Source organism: Phyllostomus hastatus, unplaced genomic scaffold (genome assembly GCF_019186645.2).
Source record: "Phyllostomus hastatus isolate PE091 unplaced genomic scaffold, TTU_PhHast_1.1 phas_contig_5, whole genome shotgun sequence".
Classification (NCBI taxonomy): domain Eukaryota; kingdom Metazoa; phylum Chordata; class Mammalia; order Chiroptera; family Phyllostomidae; genus Phyllostomus; species Phyllostomus hastatus.
This window is the reverse complement of record NW_025333897.1, coordinates 989,258-1,007,870: the sequence shown is the minus strand read 5'-3', so window position 1 is coordinate 1,007,870 and position 18,613 is coordinate 989,258. Positions and strand designations below refer to the sequence as shown.

General features: G+C 56.2%; 1 protein-coding gene across 4 annotated transcripts; it reads right to left on the bottom strand.

The window, feature by feature from the left end:
- Nucleotides 1–462: 462 nt before the first annotated feature.
- PRX (periaxin) lies at nt 463–17,052 on the bottom strand. Of its 4 annotated transcripts, none has more exons than XM_045846951.1 (7): nt 17,005–17,052; nt 12,212–12,255; nt 12,031–12,132; nt 11,790–11,915; nt 9,610–9,766; nt 5,720–5,916; nt 463–5,102 (listed from the first exon to the last, which is right to left on the bottom strand). In XM_045846951.1, the coding sequence occupies exons 1-7, from the start codon at nt 17,045–17,047 to the stop codon at nt 1,116–1,118; spliced, it is 4,656 nt and encodes a 1,551-aa protein (XP_045702907.1). In that variant the 5' UTR covers nt 17,048–17,052; the 3' UTR covers nt 463–1,115. The 4 variants fall into 4 exon arrangements, with proteins under 4 accessions (XP_045702907.1, XP_045702908.1, XP_045702909.1 ...); XM_045846952.1 differs by having other exon boundaries at nt 12,031–12,129; XM_045846953.1 differs by lacking the exon at nt 17,005–17,052 and adding an exon at nt 15,942–15,990.
- Between the last annotated feature and the right edge of the window lie 1,561 nt (nt 17,053–18,613).

Sequence of the window (18,613 nt, the reverse complement as noted above, 5' to 3'; positions counted from 1 at the left end):
GAGGGGTCACTTTGGACACTGGACAGGTCAGGTTAGCGGTGGTAGGAGGAAACCAGCAAACGCTGGGGGTCTGGTCCAGGGGTATGGGCTATGAGGGAAGACAATTCCTGCCAGGTCTGGTGGAAACAGAGAGGAAACATGTGACAGGGTAGTGATCCCAGGGGGCTGGCTTGAAGGGAGGAGTTGTCGGCGTAAGTGGGGGTCTGTGACAACTCAAGGGCATGGCCCTTCATCCTCTGCGATGGGAAGAGAGTGGAGATGTGGATTCGAGGGCATGAGGGGGTGATTTGAAACTGGACAGCCGGTCTTCTCAGTCCAGTCTGGGATGTGGCAGAGATGGGGGGGTGCGCTGGAAGGCCTGGCCATGTGCTTAGGGGTTCAAAGCTGGAGTGAGGCTGGGTCCCTGAGAGCCAAGGCTGAGCACCAGGGACCCAGTCTTAAGAGGCAGCCACATGTCTGGAGTAGAGGCTCTGAACCCATGATCCGGGAGAGAGCCAGGAGGGGCCTTCCTGGGTGGGGCCGGGTGGATGGGGCAGTCAAACCAGCCAGACAGAAAAGAACGGCCAGGACGTGGAGGTGCCCTTGTTGGTGAGCGGCCAGCAGAGGGCAGGTGGGTAGCAATCAGTCTGTTCTCTTAGAGCCCTTGGGACTGTCCTGACTAGTGGGTTCCCCAGGACAGGGGTCCTGCCTCTGTGCTCTGCTGGGGAACTTCCCAGATCCTGCTCAGAGGCCCCTGGGATCCCTGAAGGGCCAGGGCAGGCCCCAAGGCCTCCCCGGCTCTCCGCAGTCCAGGGCCGGCCCGTGTCTCGGCACAGGCTTCCTTCAGGCCAGGCTCCAGGCCCCCTCCTTCCTCCCCAGGGACCGTGTTCTCTGCACCCTCCCTGACTCTCCCCATACACAGAGGAGACTGGACACAAGGTACCCCCGGATTATTTATTCACATGGCTTGGCAACACACAGGGACTCTCGCCAATGAGCCGGCCCGAGGCTTCCCGGCCCCTCAGCATCAGTCACCTCCTTCCCGGCCCTCTGAGGGTTAGTGCTGGTTACTTCACACACAAAACAAGGGGTGGGGATGGGAACATAGGAGCAGAGTCTCCCTCTGCCCGGGGGCTTCAGATGACCGCAGTCTGAGCCCCCTCCATCCTGGCCGGGCCTGGAGCCCCTGTCTCCGTGAACCCCACGCTGGGCAGTCGGACCCGGAATCCACCCTCTTCTCGGTCCCTACTCCCGCTCCGAGCCTTGGGGCTCAGGGACACCCTGGGGAAGCGGAACTTGGGGGACTTCTCCCCACTGGGGGACTTGGAGGCTGCCTCGCCCTCCTGCCCCCGAGAGGCCTTGGAGGAAGTGGAGAGGCCCACACGGGGCAAGCGAACTCGGAGGCGGCCTCGGCGGCCAGAGGCCCCTTCCCCACTGCCCTCCTCTTCCTCCTCTTCCTCGGGGCTGGGGGAACCTTCGCCAGTGGCAGCCTCGCTCTGGCTGAAGCCCACCCGGGGCAGTCTGAGCTTCGGGCTCTTGGCCTTGTCACCCTCCTCGACCCCCTCCTTGGCCCGCACCAGGCCAAGCCGCGGCAGCCGCACCTTGAGCTTGTGTCCCGCGTCTCCCTCACCCTCTACCATCTGGTACTCAGCGTGGCTGCCCATGGCCGGAGGCGCGATCTCCACGTCGGGCAGTGAGAGGTGGAAGGTTCGTTGGGCCCCTGTGGGCTGGTCCCCAGGCCCCTCAACTCCAGCCCCAGCTCTGGCCCCCAGTGTGGGCATCTTCAGCTTTAGCCCACCTTCGCCCGTGACTGCCTCGCCCACCTGTGCCTCTCGGTTGAGCCCCACATCCAGCTCAAGCTGGGGCACTGTCACAGCAGGCATCTTGAAGACGCCCTCTCCCACCACCAGCTCACCACCTGCCACCTGGGTTCCGGGCAGAGACAAGGTCACCTGAGGCACCTGGACCCTGTAGCCTGCTGTGCCCTCTGCCGAAGGGACTGTGCTCTCGACCTGCTGCCCTGAGGTGGCGCCTAGGCCGGTCTCACTGAAGCCGGTCAGCTCCACCTGGGGCAGGGAGATGCCCAGGGGCATCCTCAGCACCCCCTCCTGGCCCTCCGTGCCTGTCTGCCTAGTGGTGGACACGTGCAGGCCCGGCAACCGTGCCCCACTGACAGCTATCCCCCCTTCAGCCCCCACTTCCTCCTGGGCCCCCAGTGTGACCAGCTCCACCTCGGGGATCTTAAGCTGGCCGGCCATAAACTCTGCCTTTTCTTCCCTGGGGCTGACACGCGCACCCTGGATTTCTACCTCCTTCCCTCGAGCCAGCCCAAAGGAGGGCATCTTCAGTTTGGGCATCTTCACCCTCCCATCCCAACCCCAGCCCTTGCCCTCCCCCTCAGCTACCCCTGGCACCAGTTCTCCAGCCTCGGTGTCCCGGACTCTGACCCCAAACTTGGGCAGGGCCAGCCTGGGCCCCTTGAGCTTGAAATCGGCCCCTGCCACCTCCGCCTTGCCTGTGGGCAGATGGGCATCCAGGCTGAGCTGCGGGATGGACAGATCGAGGGCGGGCAGCAGGCCTGCCTCCCCCACCCCTTTAGTTTCAGCCTCAGTTCCCACCCGAGCCTTGGGGAGTGAGATGGTGAACTTAGACACCTTCAGCTTGGTGGCTCGCCCGGCCCCCTCAGCCTCTGCCTTGGCCACCTTTGGCCCCGAGAGTCCAAACTTGGGCAGGGAGAACTTGGAGGTAGGTTTGACTTTCATCTCCATCGCCTCTACCCGCCCTTCCTCACCTTCCACTGTGGGCAGCTGTGGAGTGACAAGCTCAACAGAGGGCATCCGGAAGGCCCCTTCCCCGACCCCGGCTGCCACCTTGCCTTCTGCCCAGTCTACCTTGCCAACTTTGGCCTCTGGGACCTGCCCCTCCAGGCTGAGTGCCCTTGGCAGGTCCAGCTCCACTGAGGGCAGTGTGAGCGAGGGGACACCCACTTGAGCCCCGAGGTCCACCTCTGGCTGCAGACAGGGGAGTGTCACCAGCTTCCCTGAGACTTCAGCCCTTTCCTCGCCTGGCTTGCCTCTTGGTGGGGACACTGCCCTCCCCAGCTTGGGCAGGGTCATCTTGGGCATCTTGAAGCCAAATTCCGTCCCCTCTGCCTTCTCTGCCCTGCCAACTTTGAGCTGCACCTCTGGAGCCTTGGGCAGCTTCCCTTCAGGTGCCTTCAGAAGCTGCACCTCTGGGACCTTTGGCACCTGCATTTCTGGCAGCCGCATCTCTGACACTTTCGGCAGCTGCACCTCCAGGAGGGGCACATCGGGCACAGCCATCTCGGGCACTTTGGGGAGCTTCATCTCTGACACTTTTGGCAGCTGCACCTCCGGGAGTCGCACATCAGGCACGGCCATCTCGGGCACTTTCAGAAGCTTCATTTCTGACACTTTTGGCAGCTGCACCTCTAGGAGGGGTACATCGGGCACAACCAACTCAGGCACCTTGGGGAGCTTCATCTCTGACACTTTGGGCAGCTGTACCTCTGGGAGGGGCACATCGGGCACGGCCACCTCGGGCACCTTGGGGAGCTTCATGTCTGACACTTTGGGCAGCTGCACCTCCAGGAGGGGTACATCGGGCACGACCAACTCAGGCACCTTGGGAAGCTTCATGTCTGACACTTTGGGCAGCTGCACCTCTGGGAGGGGTACATCGGGCACGGCCATCCCCGGCACCTTGGGGAGCTTCATCTCAGAGACTTTCGGCAGCTGCACCTCTGGGAGCCTCACCTCAGGCACAGCCATCTCGGGCACCTTTGTGAGCTTCATTTCAGGGAGTTTCATCTCTGGCACCTTCAGGGCTTTCGCCTCAGGGACTTTCACTGTGGGAACTTTCATCTCGGGGAGCTTCATCTCAGAGACTTTCATTGTGGGAACTTTCATCTCGGGGAGCTTCATCTCAGGGAGTTTCATCTCTGGGAGCTTCATCTCTGGGAGCTTCATCTCCGGGAGCTTCATCTCAGAGACTTTCGGCAGCTGGACCTCCGGAAGCCGCACCTCCGGCACAGCCACCTCCGGCACCTTTGGGAGTTTCATCTCTGACACTTTTGGAAACACCATCTCTCGGAGCTGCATTTCTGGAAGGGCTGCCTCGGGCACTTTTGGGAGCTTGACTTCAGGGACCTTGGGCACCTTGACCTCAGGTGCTGAGACCCCGATGCCAAAGGAGGGCATCTTGATGGTAGGCAGCTTCAGCTTGCTCTCAACAGCAGCTTCAGGGGCAGTGGGCCGGGGTTCCAGGAGAGAAAGCCCGAAGGTGGGCATTCGGAGCCTAGGTCCCTTCACCCTGGCCTCAGGGCTGCCCTTGGCTGCCTTGACCTCAGCTACTTCCTTTGCTCGAGCCCCAAAGCGGGGGAAACTGAGGCGGGGCATCTTCAAGGCCACCTCAGGCACCTCTTCTCGGGCCTCCACCTCTGCGCCCGGTAAGGCCAGGTCCACCCCCACGGTAGGCGCTGCCACATCCAGGGTGGGGACCGTCAGTGCCGCTGCAGCCCCTTCTCGGGTTTCCAGACAAGGTAGTGTGGGCAGAGTGGGCAATGAGGGCAAGGTGGGCAGCTCCACTTGGGGAACCTGAATCCCTACGGCTGCAGGCTCCACAGCGGGGGCAGCAGGGGCTCCTAGCCCAAAGGTTGGCAGGTGCAGGGCAAAGCCAGTGGCTGCTTCTGCTGCTGGGGCTTCCTCTCCCCGTCCCTTGGGGACTGGGACTGGGGGAACACCCATCTCCATGCTTGGCAGGCTCGGCCCAACCAGCTCTACCTGGGGCGCTGTGAAACGGGCCCCTGCTGCCACCTCAGCTTCTGCTTTGGCCTTCCGCGGGGGAGCAGCAGCAGCTGCCAGCAGGGCTGCCTGGGCCCCTTCGGCCACTTCTCGGACTCGCAACCGAGGTAGCTGGAGGCGCCGGCGGGTGGGAGCTGCTGGGACAGGACCCTTGACAGCCTCGGTTTTGGGGCCCCGACGCAGACGGGAGAACTTGGGGAAGGAGAATTCGACGTCAACAGGGGCCAGATCTGCAGGGGCCCCCAGGGCCCCAGGCACCACCATCTTCTTCTTCTTCACAGGGGACAGACTCTGGATGTTCTGGGGAGAGAGGAGAGAGGCAGGAGGCGGTGGGACAGTGGGAGGCCTGGGGTGGACAGGGGAGCCCCGCCTGGCATTGTACCGGGTTGGGGGTGTGATGAATTGAACATCTGGTCCCCAAAACACCATCCCCACTCCTGCCTGTCATTTCACCACACTGCCCCTGAAGGCAGGAACATTCATTTGGAATCTTACAGTCAGTCAAAAGGAAAGTGGAAACTCAGGATTTTCCTCAATACCCTCATTCTAGAGATGGGGAAGCTGAAGCCTAAGGAAGGACAGAAACTTGTCCAGGGTCACTCAGCATAAGTAGGAAGCAATCAGGCTGAACCTGGCACCCTAATTTGGAGTCCCCTGGTTCAGGACGCCTAGTAAACCTGGAGCTGAAGGTGACAGTGCCTCTCCAAAGCGGGTGAGGTCCCTGGTTTGGGATGAGTGGGTCTCCCTCCCCAGGAGGAGTTTAGGGGTGCAGACCAGGAGGTAAAGGCTGGGATTAGGGTTCAGTTAGTGACAAGACAGAGGGCAGGGCTGGTCGGAAGCTAAGGGAACAGGGTTCATGGCGCAGTGACAGGCTCACTGGGGCAGTCCGGCGCCAGGGCCGGGCTAAGCACGCGTACCAGCTTGGCCACCTTGGCCCGCGGGCCCTTGATCTCGTAGCCAGACACGGTCCCAGGCCTCAGCGCCAGGTCCCCGGTGGGCACAGTGCGCTTCAGACAGAAGGAGACCTTGTAAGGCTCGGCGCATTGCAGCAGACGTAATGCGTCCTCGTACTTGAAGTTCTCAAAGAACACGCGGGCGCTGAGCAGCTGGTCCCCTGCAAGCGAGGTCCAGATGAGGGGGCGGGGCAAGCGCACCTCCCGGCTCCACCCAGGCCTGGTTCTTCCCACTTCCAGGAGCCAGCACAGGGAGACCACGCCCCAGATTTTGTCCCCGCTTATCCCCAAGCACAGGATTAAAACACACAGTTCTTCCCAGTTTGAAGCTGAAACACTTAAGGAAGCCCTGCTCTGGCCTTAGCTCCGCCTTCCCCACTGAACAAATCCATACCCATTCAGGCCACGCTTGTCATCGTTCCCCTCCCCTCCCCCATCCTCACATTTCAGACCCTAACCAAAAAGAAAAACCACAGTTACACTTTATATTTACAATAGTCTCTTCATCTTTTGCCAAGTTTAAAAATGTATACAGAGCTGTGAAGGGTGGGGACATGGGACTGTCAGGAAAGTGTTCTGGGGAGAGGGCTGGGCATTGGAACCCATGGCTGAATCATGGGGTCCCCCAGCCCCTCTCCCATGCCCCGTTTGTGGGACATCTGTCTACAGGGCTCAGGGTCCAGGCCCCTAGCATTTAGAGGACATGGCTGTCTGGGGAGGAGCTAGCCCAGGCAGGAGAAGGGGAGGAAGAATGAAGTGTCCACGGGTAGAGGTGGGACAAGGGTTGGTCACCAGGCGAAGTGCTGGGGAGCCAAGACCAGGGATCTGGACTGGGTGTCCGTGGAAGACAGAACCCCACCCCTCACTCAAGTCTGGCACCAACGACCCACAAAATGCCAGCAGAGAACTCTCTCCTCCACCGGTGTCCCTTAAAACCCTTGCTGGCACGCTTCTTTCCCCTGCAGGCTCAGGTCCCCTCTAGGCAGCCACCTTACACATGTCCTTGCAAATTCTTCCTGCTAGTGTCTACCCAACTTCTGTCCCCCGGTGTCCTCTCCATCGGCTCCTCAGCACTGCCGACATCACTCTGTCCCCAACCTGTCCCCAACCTGTCCCATAGAGCCTTTCTCCCCTGTTCTCCTCCCTTCTCCCCTCCACCACTCCTGTCCCTCAGTCCTGGCAGCTTAGGGAAGGGGGCACAGGTCAAAAAAGGGAATGGGCAGCTGACAGGAGAAGCTATTCAGACTTTGCTTCCTTTATTGAAGAAACAGAACTTCCAGAAGCTTTCACCCCATGACTCTCTCTCTACCTGTTCGTAGAGACAAACGTCCTAATCCTGGCTCAGGTCAATTCCTCCAGCAATTCTCCCCTTTCCCCACACCACTGGTTTGTCCCTCTAACACATTATTCCCATCAGCATACAACGTATCATTGCTTCTTATGTACGAAGGGTTGCCTTGATATCACTCCACCTAGAGATCCCACCCTATTTATCTCTTCACCTTAATGGCAAAATGCATTGAGTTGTCCAGCTGCATTACTTCTACTTCTCCCATCACACTTCTGACATCCCACCCCAAAACCCTGAACTGCTCCTTTCAGGTCCCATGCAGCGACATCTATGTAGCTAAGCCCAATGGTCAAGTCCTACACTTTGTCTCCTCAGCCTGTGGCCAAATTTCACGCTCTCTTTCATCTACTTGGTCGGCTTGGCTTCCAGAGTGCCACATGCTCTGGAACCTGCTGAGATGGTTCCTCCTTATCCTCCTGACCTCTTAAAGACACACTGACCCAGAGCTCAGGCCTCAGACCCCTTGTCTTCTCCACCCATGTGCTCGACTCACCCTTTTGAGAAGCTCATCCAGAGTTAGGAGTTTATTTTTATTTATAAAAGATTTTATTTTATTTTTTTTTTAGAGAGAGGGGAGGGGAGGGAGAAAGAGAGGGAGAGAAACATCAAATAGTTGCTTCTCACACGCCCCCAACTGAGGACCTGGCCTGACACCTAGGCTTGTACCCTGACCAGGAATCGAACCAGCGACCCTTTGGTTCACAAGCCAATGCTCAATCCACTGAGCCATACCAGCCAGGGCCAGACTTAGGAGTTTATAGTTCATAAATATGCTGACAACTCCCAAGTGTATCTCTCTAGCCCAGCACTCTCTCCTCCATCCTAGACTTATATATTCAACTGCCCTTGCACATCTCCATCTTGATGTCCAACAGACACTCCTCATTTAACAAATCCAAACTGTTCTCCTGGTCTTCCTCCAGGCAAGCTCCAGCCCCAGTATTCTCCATTTGTGAGACTACCATCCTCCTTGACTCCTCTCTTTCCATCACACCCTATATCCATCCAGGCCTGAAGGTTCCTTCTTCAAAATAAATCCAGAAACCAAACTCTTCTCTTCACCTCCAATGGCATTGCTTTGGCCCAAGCATTACCACCTCTTACCTGAATAATCACAGTAGCCTCTTTGTTGGTCTCCCTCCTCCTTACCCTCCCTGCAGTCTGCTGCTAATACACTAGTTCAACATGGTTAATATTCCTCCACTCACAACTGTCCCAGATTAAAAGCCAAAGTCCTCACCATGGCCTACAAAGTCTTCCAAAAACATCCCTCTTGCCTCTCTGGTCTCATCTCTTACTCTCCTCTTCACTGACTCTTCCATCCACACTGGCTTCCTTGATGTCCCTCCAACAAGCCAGGTACACTCCCCCCTTGGGGTGTTTGCACTGGAATCCTCTCCCAGATGGCCACATAGCTTCTCCTCTTACTTCCTTCAGGCCTTTCCTCCCTTCTTGACTCACCCTATTTAAAAACTCAGGCCCTGGCTGGTGTAGCTCAGTGGATTGAGCGTGGGCTGTGAACCAAAGGGTCACCAGTTCAATTCCCAGTCAGGGCACATGCCTGGGTTGCATGCCAGGTCCCTAGTGAGGGTCATGTGAAAGGCAACCACACATGATGTTTCTCTTCCTCTCTTTCTCCTTCCTTTCCCCTCTCTCTAAAAATAAGTAAAAAAATTAAAAAATTAAAATTCAGCTCCCCTGTCCTGGTCAGGTAGGTCAGTTGGTTAGAGTGTCGACCATACATGTCAAGGTTACAGGTTCAATCCCCACTCAGGAGAGTCAACCAATAAATGCATAAATAAGTGGAACAACAAATTGATGTTTCACTCTCTCTCTTCCCTCTTGTCTCTAAAAAAATCAGCTTCTCCAGCATCCATAGCACATATTGCCTTCTATCTTACTATATATTTTACATATTTTTGCCCCACTAGAATATAAACTCCATAAGTACAGAGTATATTATCTGTTCTGTTCGTTGCAGTAGCTCAAGAACGTACAATAAATAGAAGGCCCTTAGTAATAGATGCTGCATGACTGAATCACATCAGTCTTATCCATGTTACCTAAGACATCCCTTACTAAGCTACTTTTTCCGCCCCCTCCAAGTTGTTAACTCAACCTCTTTTCTCCAGCCCAAACAACAAAAACAATAACTAGCACTTACATAGTGCTTACTATGTGCCGTTTAGCTGCGCTAAGTGTTTTCAAATGCTGACTCATTTAATCCACATAATAACCCCATGAGGTAAGTACCAGAATCCATTTTAGAGATGAGAAAACCGAGGCACAAAAAGAGCACAAACCAGTAAACTGCAGCTATGAGACAATGAAGCTCCACAGGCCACTCTGAGCAACTACAAGGCCAACACACAAAGCCCGGACCCAAGCCCTCCGCCTCCCCTCTAGGCCTTCCCTCTAGGTCGCCGGCCTCGCTGGGGAATCCGGGCAGATTCCTAACCCCGCCCCCACGTAAGGTCCCGCCCCATCTCCCCGCCCCGCCCACCTTCTTGCAGGCTGAGGCTCCTAGCAGCGGGCGAGTCCTCCCGCAGCTCACGGATGTAGATTCCTTCCTTCCCGCCGCCCGCTACGTTGATACCGCTGACCCCAGTCTGCGCCTCCGTCTCCACGATGATCTCCACCAGCTCCGCCCTCCTCAGCTCCTGTGGAGGGCGGCGAGAAGTCGCCACGGACGCTAGGACCGGACCTCGCCCAGAGCCCGCCATCGCTCTTAAAAGCGTCTGTTAAACCGGTCCTTAGGGCACATGCCCTTCTGCGAGGCTCAGGCAGGTCCTGCGGGCCCACCCACTCCGGCATATCCCCTTTAAGGAAGCGCCACGGCAGCTTGCTCAGGGGGCCCGCAGAAGGGTTCAACGGCTTTTCAGGGTCGAGGTTCTTCCGAAGCCCCTGGGAACAAGGCGGGACGAGGGGTGGGGTGGGGAGGCTAGCTAGAGGGACCCTGAGTTGTGACTGAGAGGGGGGACAGATAGAGAGGGCGAAGCTGTGCTTTCCACGGGGCGTGGCCAGTTCTGGGGCAAGGGGTGTGGAGCTCAGTTTGAGAGCACGAGTGGATAGAGCTCACAGGCCACAGCACAGGGACCAAAGAAAGGGACCATAGAGAGGGGTATGGGTAGATTGTCTGTGGCAGTGGGGTGGGGACCCAGAGTCTCAGGAGCAAAGGGGAGGGGCTTTAATAACGGCAGAACAGGGGTAGGGGTGAGGATGGGGTTACGAAGAGAAGCCAGATCCTTAAGTGGTGCGGAATGGAGGGGCGGGGGTGGGACTGGCCTGGAACGCTTGACTGTGTGTGAGACTGTTTCCTATTGTGGGTTCTTATGACCCCAAGACCTGCAGAATGCCCGTGGGAGAGGGAATCCAGTGGAAGTGGGGTGCATGGGTAATGAACAGTGGACCAGCAGGCTTGGTATTCCTGGTATTTACTGTCAAGGGTGCTGACCTACTGCTGGGCTTTCTGTGCACTGCGATTCATATATGGGCTCCCCAGAAGAGGCAGCGAGAGACCTCAGTTCCATTACTGTCTAGGAACCCCTTCTGCTTTGTGTCTCAGGGGGAGAGCTTTGCCCTCTTTGGCCTGTTTCCCTACTGTAGAGTTGGGTAATGTGGTTGTACCAGAAGGAGTCTCTGACTGTGAGCTGAGACCGGAGGCAACAGGCACCTAAGAGGATGCTGTATTGGGCAAGGCATCTAGGCTGGCACAAACTGGAGCTGAGCCCAGGGCTGGGACGGGGGTACAAGCAGGTGCCACACAGCAATGGGCCTGAGACTAGAGGGCTGGCAGAGAAGGGGTAAGAAGAGTTGTGATAGAGGCAGCAGGGCACCCTGGGCTGCACATTTTATGTGCAGCATCACATTCCATCCTTCCCACAGCTTGGACAGTGATAGACAGGAACATGAAGGTCCAGAGAAGTGAAGGGACTTGCCTCATGCCACACAGCAAGTTAAGCCACTGGGCCTCAGCCTCAGGTCTGTGACCTCAGCGCCCATAGACTGTACTGCAGGCAGGGACCTCCTCGCACTTTACACCCCTACCTGCCACCTCGCAGCCAGCTTGGCTCCTGTGAAAGTAGACCCCCTCAGTACCTGGCATCCAGCAGAGTGCAGTCAATGCCAGTGCTTTATCTCCTTAACAGTGACAGCAGCCCACAGTCAGGGAGGCTTCCTAGGCACCAGGCCCTGTGCAAATACCTCATGTGAGTCCTCAGCACCCCTCAGAAGTGGGGATCGTGCCCCATTTTACCAATGGAGAAACTGAGGTTAGACAGATCAGGTCGCCTGTTCAGGGCTGCACATCTGAAGTGGTAGGGTTGGAATTTAAGCCCCTGGGTCCAAAGCCCATGTCCTCAACCCTTACACCATCCTGCTGCTTCCGATGATGGGTTTCTGCTCAATTTTCTTTAGCTCATTAGTAATATAACTCCATTCTGCTTCAATAAATTAGCTGCTTTGAATCTTAGTCTGCGCCAGGCACTGTGCTAAGCACTTTACATATGTCCATTTTTTTCCCTCACATTGACCCATTAAATAGGCCCTGTTGCTATCTCCACTTCTCACATGGGGAGACTGAGGCACAGAGAAGCCAGGAAGTGTCTCCTCACTGCCCTAGTCTGTACCCCTGACTCAGGCCTCACAAGTGCCCGTTGGAGGACAGGACACGTGGGTACTCACCTCAGCACTCCGGCTCCTGACCTCCATGGTGCTGCTGGAAGTTACCTGGGCACCAGGCTCCTGCTTTCTCTCTCCCTTCTGCTGCAGGACCAACTTTAATTCTGCATGGAGCAGCTGCCTCTGAGCCTGCAGGGGACAGGGATGGAGGCTTGAGGCCAGGAGACAGTGAGGTGAGTAGGCTGGGCTTAGAGGGAGAGGTTGAGGTGATATCAGAAGGGAAGGAGGGAAGCTGTCCTCTCACCGCTGCCTGGGCACAGGCACCCCCTCCTAACAGGAGCCCAGCCTGGGGTGCTGAAGAGTCGTCTGTGGGACTCGCACCCTTCCTCGGGGGTCTTGCTGCCTGCTAAGGAGACAAAAGGGCATGAGGCTCCAGGCAGGCCAGGGAGGGGCAGGGAGGGGCTGTGGCACAAGCCAGTGCTCACCTCAGAGTCACCTCCAGCTCCTTGGGCCTCCTGGGTCTGGGACTCTGAGAAGAATAACGTGAGCATTATTATCAGCTAGCGCCACTGATCGCTTCCTGAGTGCCTGATCCTTGCTGCACTTGGTCAGCACTCTATCCCCACAATGCAGTTCGGGAAACTGAGACTCAGAAGACCTTTACCCAAGGTGACACAGTCGGCCAACAAACAGTAAAGCCAGAACTGACTCCTAGGCCTGTCCGGCAGCAGAACCCCTAAGCCAGACCCTTCAGTGGACTAAGGGAGCCGAATTCACTATGAAATAATTATGATTGTCCCATGTACTCCCTGTGGGCAAATCACCTCACTTCTCTGTACCTCCGTTTCCTCATCTGTAAATAATGGAGAGAGTGAGAGTACCTCCCTCACAGCATTGTTGGGAGGGTCAAATGAGTTACTAAATATAAAGTACCCAGCAGCCCTGGCCAGTGTGGCCCAGTGGATTCAGTGCCGGCCTGTGACCTGAAAGGTCACTGGTTCAATTCCCAGTCAGGGCACATGCCTGGGTTGTGGGCCAGGTCCATGGTTGGGGGTGTGCAATAGGTAACTGATCAATGTTTCTCTCCTCCCTTCCCCTCTCTAAAAATAAATAAGGTTTTTTTTTTAATGTGTTTCTTTTTTTCCCCCTAAAGATTTTATTTATTTATTTTTAGAGGGGAAGGGAGAGAGAAAGAAAGACAGAGAAACATCAGTGTGTGGTTGCCTCTCGCACACCCCACACTGGGGACCTGGCCCACAACCCAGGCATGTGCCCTGACTGGGAATCGAACTGGCAGCCCTTTGGTTCACAGGCTGGTGCTCAATCCACTGAGCCATGCTGGCCCAGACACAAAGTGTTTTGTTTTTTTTAAATAAAGTGTCAGGCATATGGAAGTCACTTCAGAAGCATTTGCTGTTATTATAAGAACTTCCGTGGTCCTGCAAAATGCCCCACAGGGGTTATATAGCACGCGGACCTCAGAACATCCTTATGAGGTCAATACAATTATTGAGCCCATTACAAAGAAAATATCTGAGGCTGAGTTACAGACTTGAACTTGTCTGAAAGCACCAGCTTCTTATACTGATAATAACTAATGAGTATTGAATGGTCACTCTTTGCTAGTCTTAATACTAAGACCTCTGCTTTCTACCTCACTGCAGAAAACCCTAGCCCCTCAGAGACCAAGAACCTTGCTGTAGGTCACACAGCACAGCAAGGAGGCAGAGCTGGATTAGCATATAGGCTTCTCGGCAAGGGGATGGATATTGTGTCCCTACGCCCAGCCTCCCCACTCTGGCCTTGCCTTCCCAGCCCCCACCTGGCATGCCAACATGCCAACCCCACTCCCAAGGGAAAGGTCAGGCCTCACGCGGCACATTCCCTCAGACAATGGCCCGTCTGCTGTGCCCAGTCACATTCCGCTCCTGCCCACCCACCCCCAGCTGCACAATGGTCCTTCATAGCCCACCACTGGCCAGGAGAGAGGACATAGGGACCCCCTCAATGTTGCAGTTGTACCCACTCCACTGGCTGGCCCTTCACCATGTCAGAGGGCTCCTGTCTGGCTCTTCTAGGAATCGTGGTCTCTGTGTCCTTCCCCAGCCTCCCCTTTGAGCCTCTCATCCCAAGTAGGGTTGGCTTCCACATCTGGCCATGTGCTCTGAACTGGGCTCTGTGCTGGCACCCTCAGACCTCATAATCGCCCTGGATGTGGCAGCTATTTTAGGGTTGGAAACAGGCTCAGAGAGGGGAAGTGACCTGTCTGGGGTCACACAGCTAGGATATGTGCCCTTGACCCCCAACTCTGCACCTTAACTTGCACTGGTGGCTCTGAGTGCTGGAGGAGGCCCAAGGAGCCAAGCACCTGGGGCAGGAATGGGCCTGGGCAGGGGCGGGAAAGGAGGATTGTGAAGGTGCCAGGAATGGGCACTTTTAGAGGGACCTCTGTGGTGCAAACCCTGGGCCGGCAGGCACATTATAGACACGGCCTCAGGTATAGCCATGGCTTCATGGTGCCCCATTGTACTGGTGGGCAAATGAGGGCTGAGAAGATATTACAGTGATGAAGTTGGGACTTGAACTTGAAGCTAACTCTGAGTCCCTGGTGCAACATGACATCCTGAGTGGAGGATGGGAGAAGCCTGGTCCATGCAGGAGGCAGTGGAGATGGAAGAAAGGCTCTCCTGGGCCACAAGCTCCCTGCTCCAGGCCAGGCATGAAGGTCACACCCAAAGGCTGGCACGGGAAGCTCAGCAGGGGTGGGGGAAAGTGACTGCCCTCCTCCTTCATCCCTGCCCAGGACAACTGCCAGCCCAGGTTATATTTAGCCCAGCTGTGCCCTTCCTGAGCCACGTCCCCACCCCCTGGGGTGGGGTGGGGTGGGGGCAGCTTCGGAAGGAAGCTCACCCCACTCCGGGAGCTCTCTGTTCCCAGCCCTGCCCATCCTACTAAACAGGGGGAGACAGGGCAGGGAGTTTCCTGGGGGGATCCCTGACTTGTGTTAGAGGAAGATCTAACGGGGCTCCCACAGCAAGTCATGGCAGGGCTGGACCCTCTGCAGGCCCACAGCCGTTTCTTGAGCAGGCCCTCTAGTGCCGCCAGACACATTCCTGAGCTTCTGGAATTCTGAGTCCCCATTTCTTGAGCACTTAACGATGTGCAGAGATCCTTCTCTTCCCTGGCTCCTTAAGTCCTCACAACACCTGCCCGGGGAAGGTACAGCCTAGATAGCCATTTAAGATGCCTCTCATGCTTTCAGAGCGGCTGGGGTGAGGGGCCCTGGGGCTGTTTAGCTGAGCTAGGCCTACTGAGGAGTCCCCCAGCTTTGCCCTGCGTGACCGGTTACCCCTGTGGCTACCGCCAACCTTTTTTAGAAGTTCTCCCCACTTGGAGCCTCAGCTTCCCTAGCTCCCAGCGATCCAGTGCCCTCAGCAGTGGGAGTGGGGGTGTTGACCTGACCCCTCCAGGCCCCTAGACTTGACTGGAGGCCGTCTAGAGAGGCGTGCCAGCAGCAGCCTCCGGCTGCCTCAGTTAACCCTGCTCCAGCACTTTTCGGGTGGGAACACCGGGCACGGCGCTGCGCCTCTCCAGGCCTCGGTTTCCTCCTCTGTCGAATGCAGCCAATAAGAGTGGTTTTGCAGATCTGTGAGGCAACTGCAGGTGCTTAGACTATTCCCAGCATATAGTAAGTGCTCAACTAGTGCACACTAGTCTCTGACAGAAAGTGGGGGCTGCGCATCTCAAAGTATCTCATATCCAGCCTCACCAGTAGCTCCACGCTCTTTCCTGCAGAAGGGTGACTTTGGATGAGGAACAAAATCCAGTTTAGACATGACCTCACACCAGCAGGATCAGCGCTGCCTTCCCAGCACACTATTCCAAGACCAAAACACCTGCTCCCCTTTAACCCCCCCACCATGTCCTAGCTCTTTACAAGCAGCATCTCATCTGCTCTCCCATCAGATGGGAGGTGGCCCACGGCAGCCCATTTTAGAGATGGTAGGGTAAAGGCACAAAGGGTGAAGTGTCTTGCCCGAGGCCGCACATCCAGAAAGAAATGTTGGGATCGGAAGCCAGGGTCTGGCTCCAAAGTCCGTGCCTTCGATTCCTACAACATGCTGCCTCCTGAGCCACAAGCACCCTCCCAACACCTCCCAGGACCCTGGGTCTCACGGCCTGGCCAGGGAGGGAACTGGCTGGCTGATCTCTTACCACTGGGCCTCCAGACACCTCGAGAGCTCCTGGTCTGTCTGCTCAGCCCCAGCCCCAGGCTGGGGGGGAAAAGGAATGGGGAGGGGGAGGAGGGGGAGACCCCAGTCATTGGCTGCCCAGGCATGACATCACCAGGGGGTGGGTGGTGGGGAAACAAACATCCCCATTCCCAGCTACAGTCACTCACAAGCCAGTGGGTGGGGAGCCAGGACTCAGCCGCTTGCCTGGGGTGACACTGCCACCAGGAGCCCTCCTCTTGGGATTTGCATGTTGCTCCAGCCCCTTAAAAACTGAACATCCCACCAGCACCAGTTCCTAGCTTCCAGAAACAAGCATGGCTCTGCTCAGTTTGGGTTCAGATAAACCCCTTCCACTCTCTCTCCACTCAGTTTGGGTTCAAATCCCAGCTCAGCCACTTCCTGGCTATGTGATCTTGGGCAAGTCGCCGCATCTCCCTGGGCCTCATTTTCTTCATTTCTAAAACAAATAGTGAAAGTGCTCACCTTGTGAGGTTGTTGTGAAGATTAAATGAATTAAAAGAGGTTAAAAACTTTTAAAAGTACCTGGCATGAGTCAATGCTACTTAGAACTGTTTTTGCATGATTATCCACACAGATCAGGTGGCCAGCTACCCTGGTCAGGGGTCTTTCGGCCCGAGTGAGACTGGGCACAGGTGAGTCCCACTTCTCTGCTTAATGGAGTTGCCATTTGGGAGCCACCTGTCTTGTGCTAAATACTAAGCTGGGTACCCACAGCTCTCCTGGAGTCGAGGGTGCAAGGTGGGAAAGTTATACCCAATTTTTAGCTATGCAGCCAGGAGGTGGTGGAGCTGGGGTTCAACGCCAGTTCTGCTGGACCCCAAAGATGCTGCAATACTCTGTCCCCTTCATAATCACAGACAAGTGGCCTCTGAGAGGGTGATGCCCACCGATGCCCACAATCACCCACAGCAGGTAGCTGGTAGCACTGAAATTGAACCCCAGACCTGCCCAACTCCCAACCCAAGGCCATCAGGCCTCACCCTGATATCCTGGGCCCCGGCCCCCAGCCTTCCCAGACTCACCAGGCCCCAGAGGGCGGCACAGGAAGCATAAGTACCCCCACATGCCCCTTGCACCTGCCCAGCCACTGCCTCAGAAGTTCACAGCTCTCTGAGCCCAGGCCTGGGGCCAGGGCTGCTATGAGGCCAGGGATTACCCCCAAAATGCATGTCAGCAGCTTCTGCCCCATTGTCCAACCAGGCAAGGCCACCAGGCCCTCTCCTCAGTCGGTACCCTCAACCCTCACACCAGCTCAGTGGTCCCTCTGAGGAATTGTCCCCCTGACTTCACTGCATGTTCAGGGCCTACTTCTGAGGGCACAGGGACCAGGAACAGGTTGGCAGGATCCCAGAATGCTCAGGGCCTCCCTCTTCTCTCCAAAATGCCCCCTGCCCACTCTCAACCGCTGGGGAAGGGAGGAATGTGCTGAGCTCTGGGAAAAGTCTTCCAGGCCTGGCAGCCAGCAAGGGTTGGGGTGTGGCCGGAACCCAGCCAGAAGCCTCCTCCCAGGAGGGGTGGAAGGGACAGTGTGGTCAGGGCTGCTGGTGGGCCTCAGGAGACCCTCAGCCCATGGCAGTCTCTCTCCCTCTCATTCATTGATTCATTCAGATATTCATCTGTTCACATACTCATTCAAAAAACATTCACAAGCCCTTGGTGGCAAGCCCTTTGCTGGGCACTTTGGACACTGACAGATCTAAATTCACTATGGGGCTGAGGGGCGGGCTCAGGAAGGTCCCTGGAGGAGGAGTCATCTAAAGTCAAACTGAAGGGTCAAAAGGAAGGAGCCAGGTAAAAAGATGGTGAAGGGGCTTCAGGTGGAGGGACAGACACAGGCAAAATACCAGAGGGAAGAAGAGAGCAGCCCTTCACCCAGTATCAGTGGGCAGTGAGCACCTGGTGTTGTGGCCAGCCCCGTGCTGAGTGGTGCTGGGGGCACTGCATAATCAAGGTAGCTGGGCCTGATTTTGCTGAGTTCACATTCCAACAGGGAGACAGACCCAGAATAGCCAGGGTTGTGATGGGAACTGATAGGCAGAGAGTCCAATCGGGGCCTTGTTGGGGGAACCCGGAAAGATGCTTGCTTCAGCCTAGGAAAGGAGGTCAGGGAAGGCTTCCTGGAGGAAGGGACATGTGAGCTGAGACTTGAATGAATCATAGGAACTAAGAGAGAGAAGAGGAAGAGGAACCGTTTTATGAGCAGAAGGAACAGCCTGTGCAAAGCACCCCAATCCAAAGAGAGAGCAATGCATAGGAAATGTCCAGGGGCTGAGAACTGTGTCCTTGTTCATAGTCGTGTCCCTAGGGCAAGCATGCTCCTTCTCTAGCATATCTGTCTGATTTATACATTTATTCACAGCTATTAGCAGACACCTCCTCTGTATCCATCTCTGGGCCAAGCGGCGGTGGGAACACAGCAGTGACTGTGCCCTCGCAAGACTCACAGTTGAAAGGGGCAGACATTGAAGAACTAATCAACAGAATCATTTTTGAGTGATTATATTATTACACTCTGAGCTAAGCAATATGAAAGACAGATTCAGACCTACACAAGGGGCTTGGTACTCCAGTACTATCAGAAAAAGCAGGGAGGGCTTCCTGGAGGAAGTGACATTTGAGCTGGCATCTAAG

Bases quoted from the DNA above. Each gene is read 5' to 3' on its own strand.
- PRX (XM_045846951.1), bottom strand. From the start codon at position 17,047: ATGTGGGGGTACTTATGCTTCCTGTGCCGCCCTCTGGGGCCTG. The intron at 5,917-9,609 runs GTGGGCGGGGCG...CCTCGCTTGCAG, and splicing joins GAGCCTCAGCCTGCAAGAAG to GGGACCAGCTGCTCAGCGCC. The intron at 5,103-5,719 runs GTACGCGTGCTT...CTCTCTCCCCAG, and splicing joins GGGCCAAGGTGGCCAAGCTG to AACATCCAGAGTCTGTCCCC.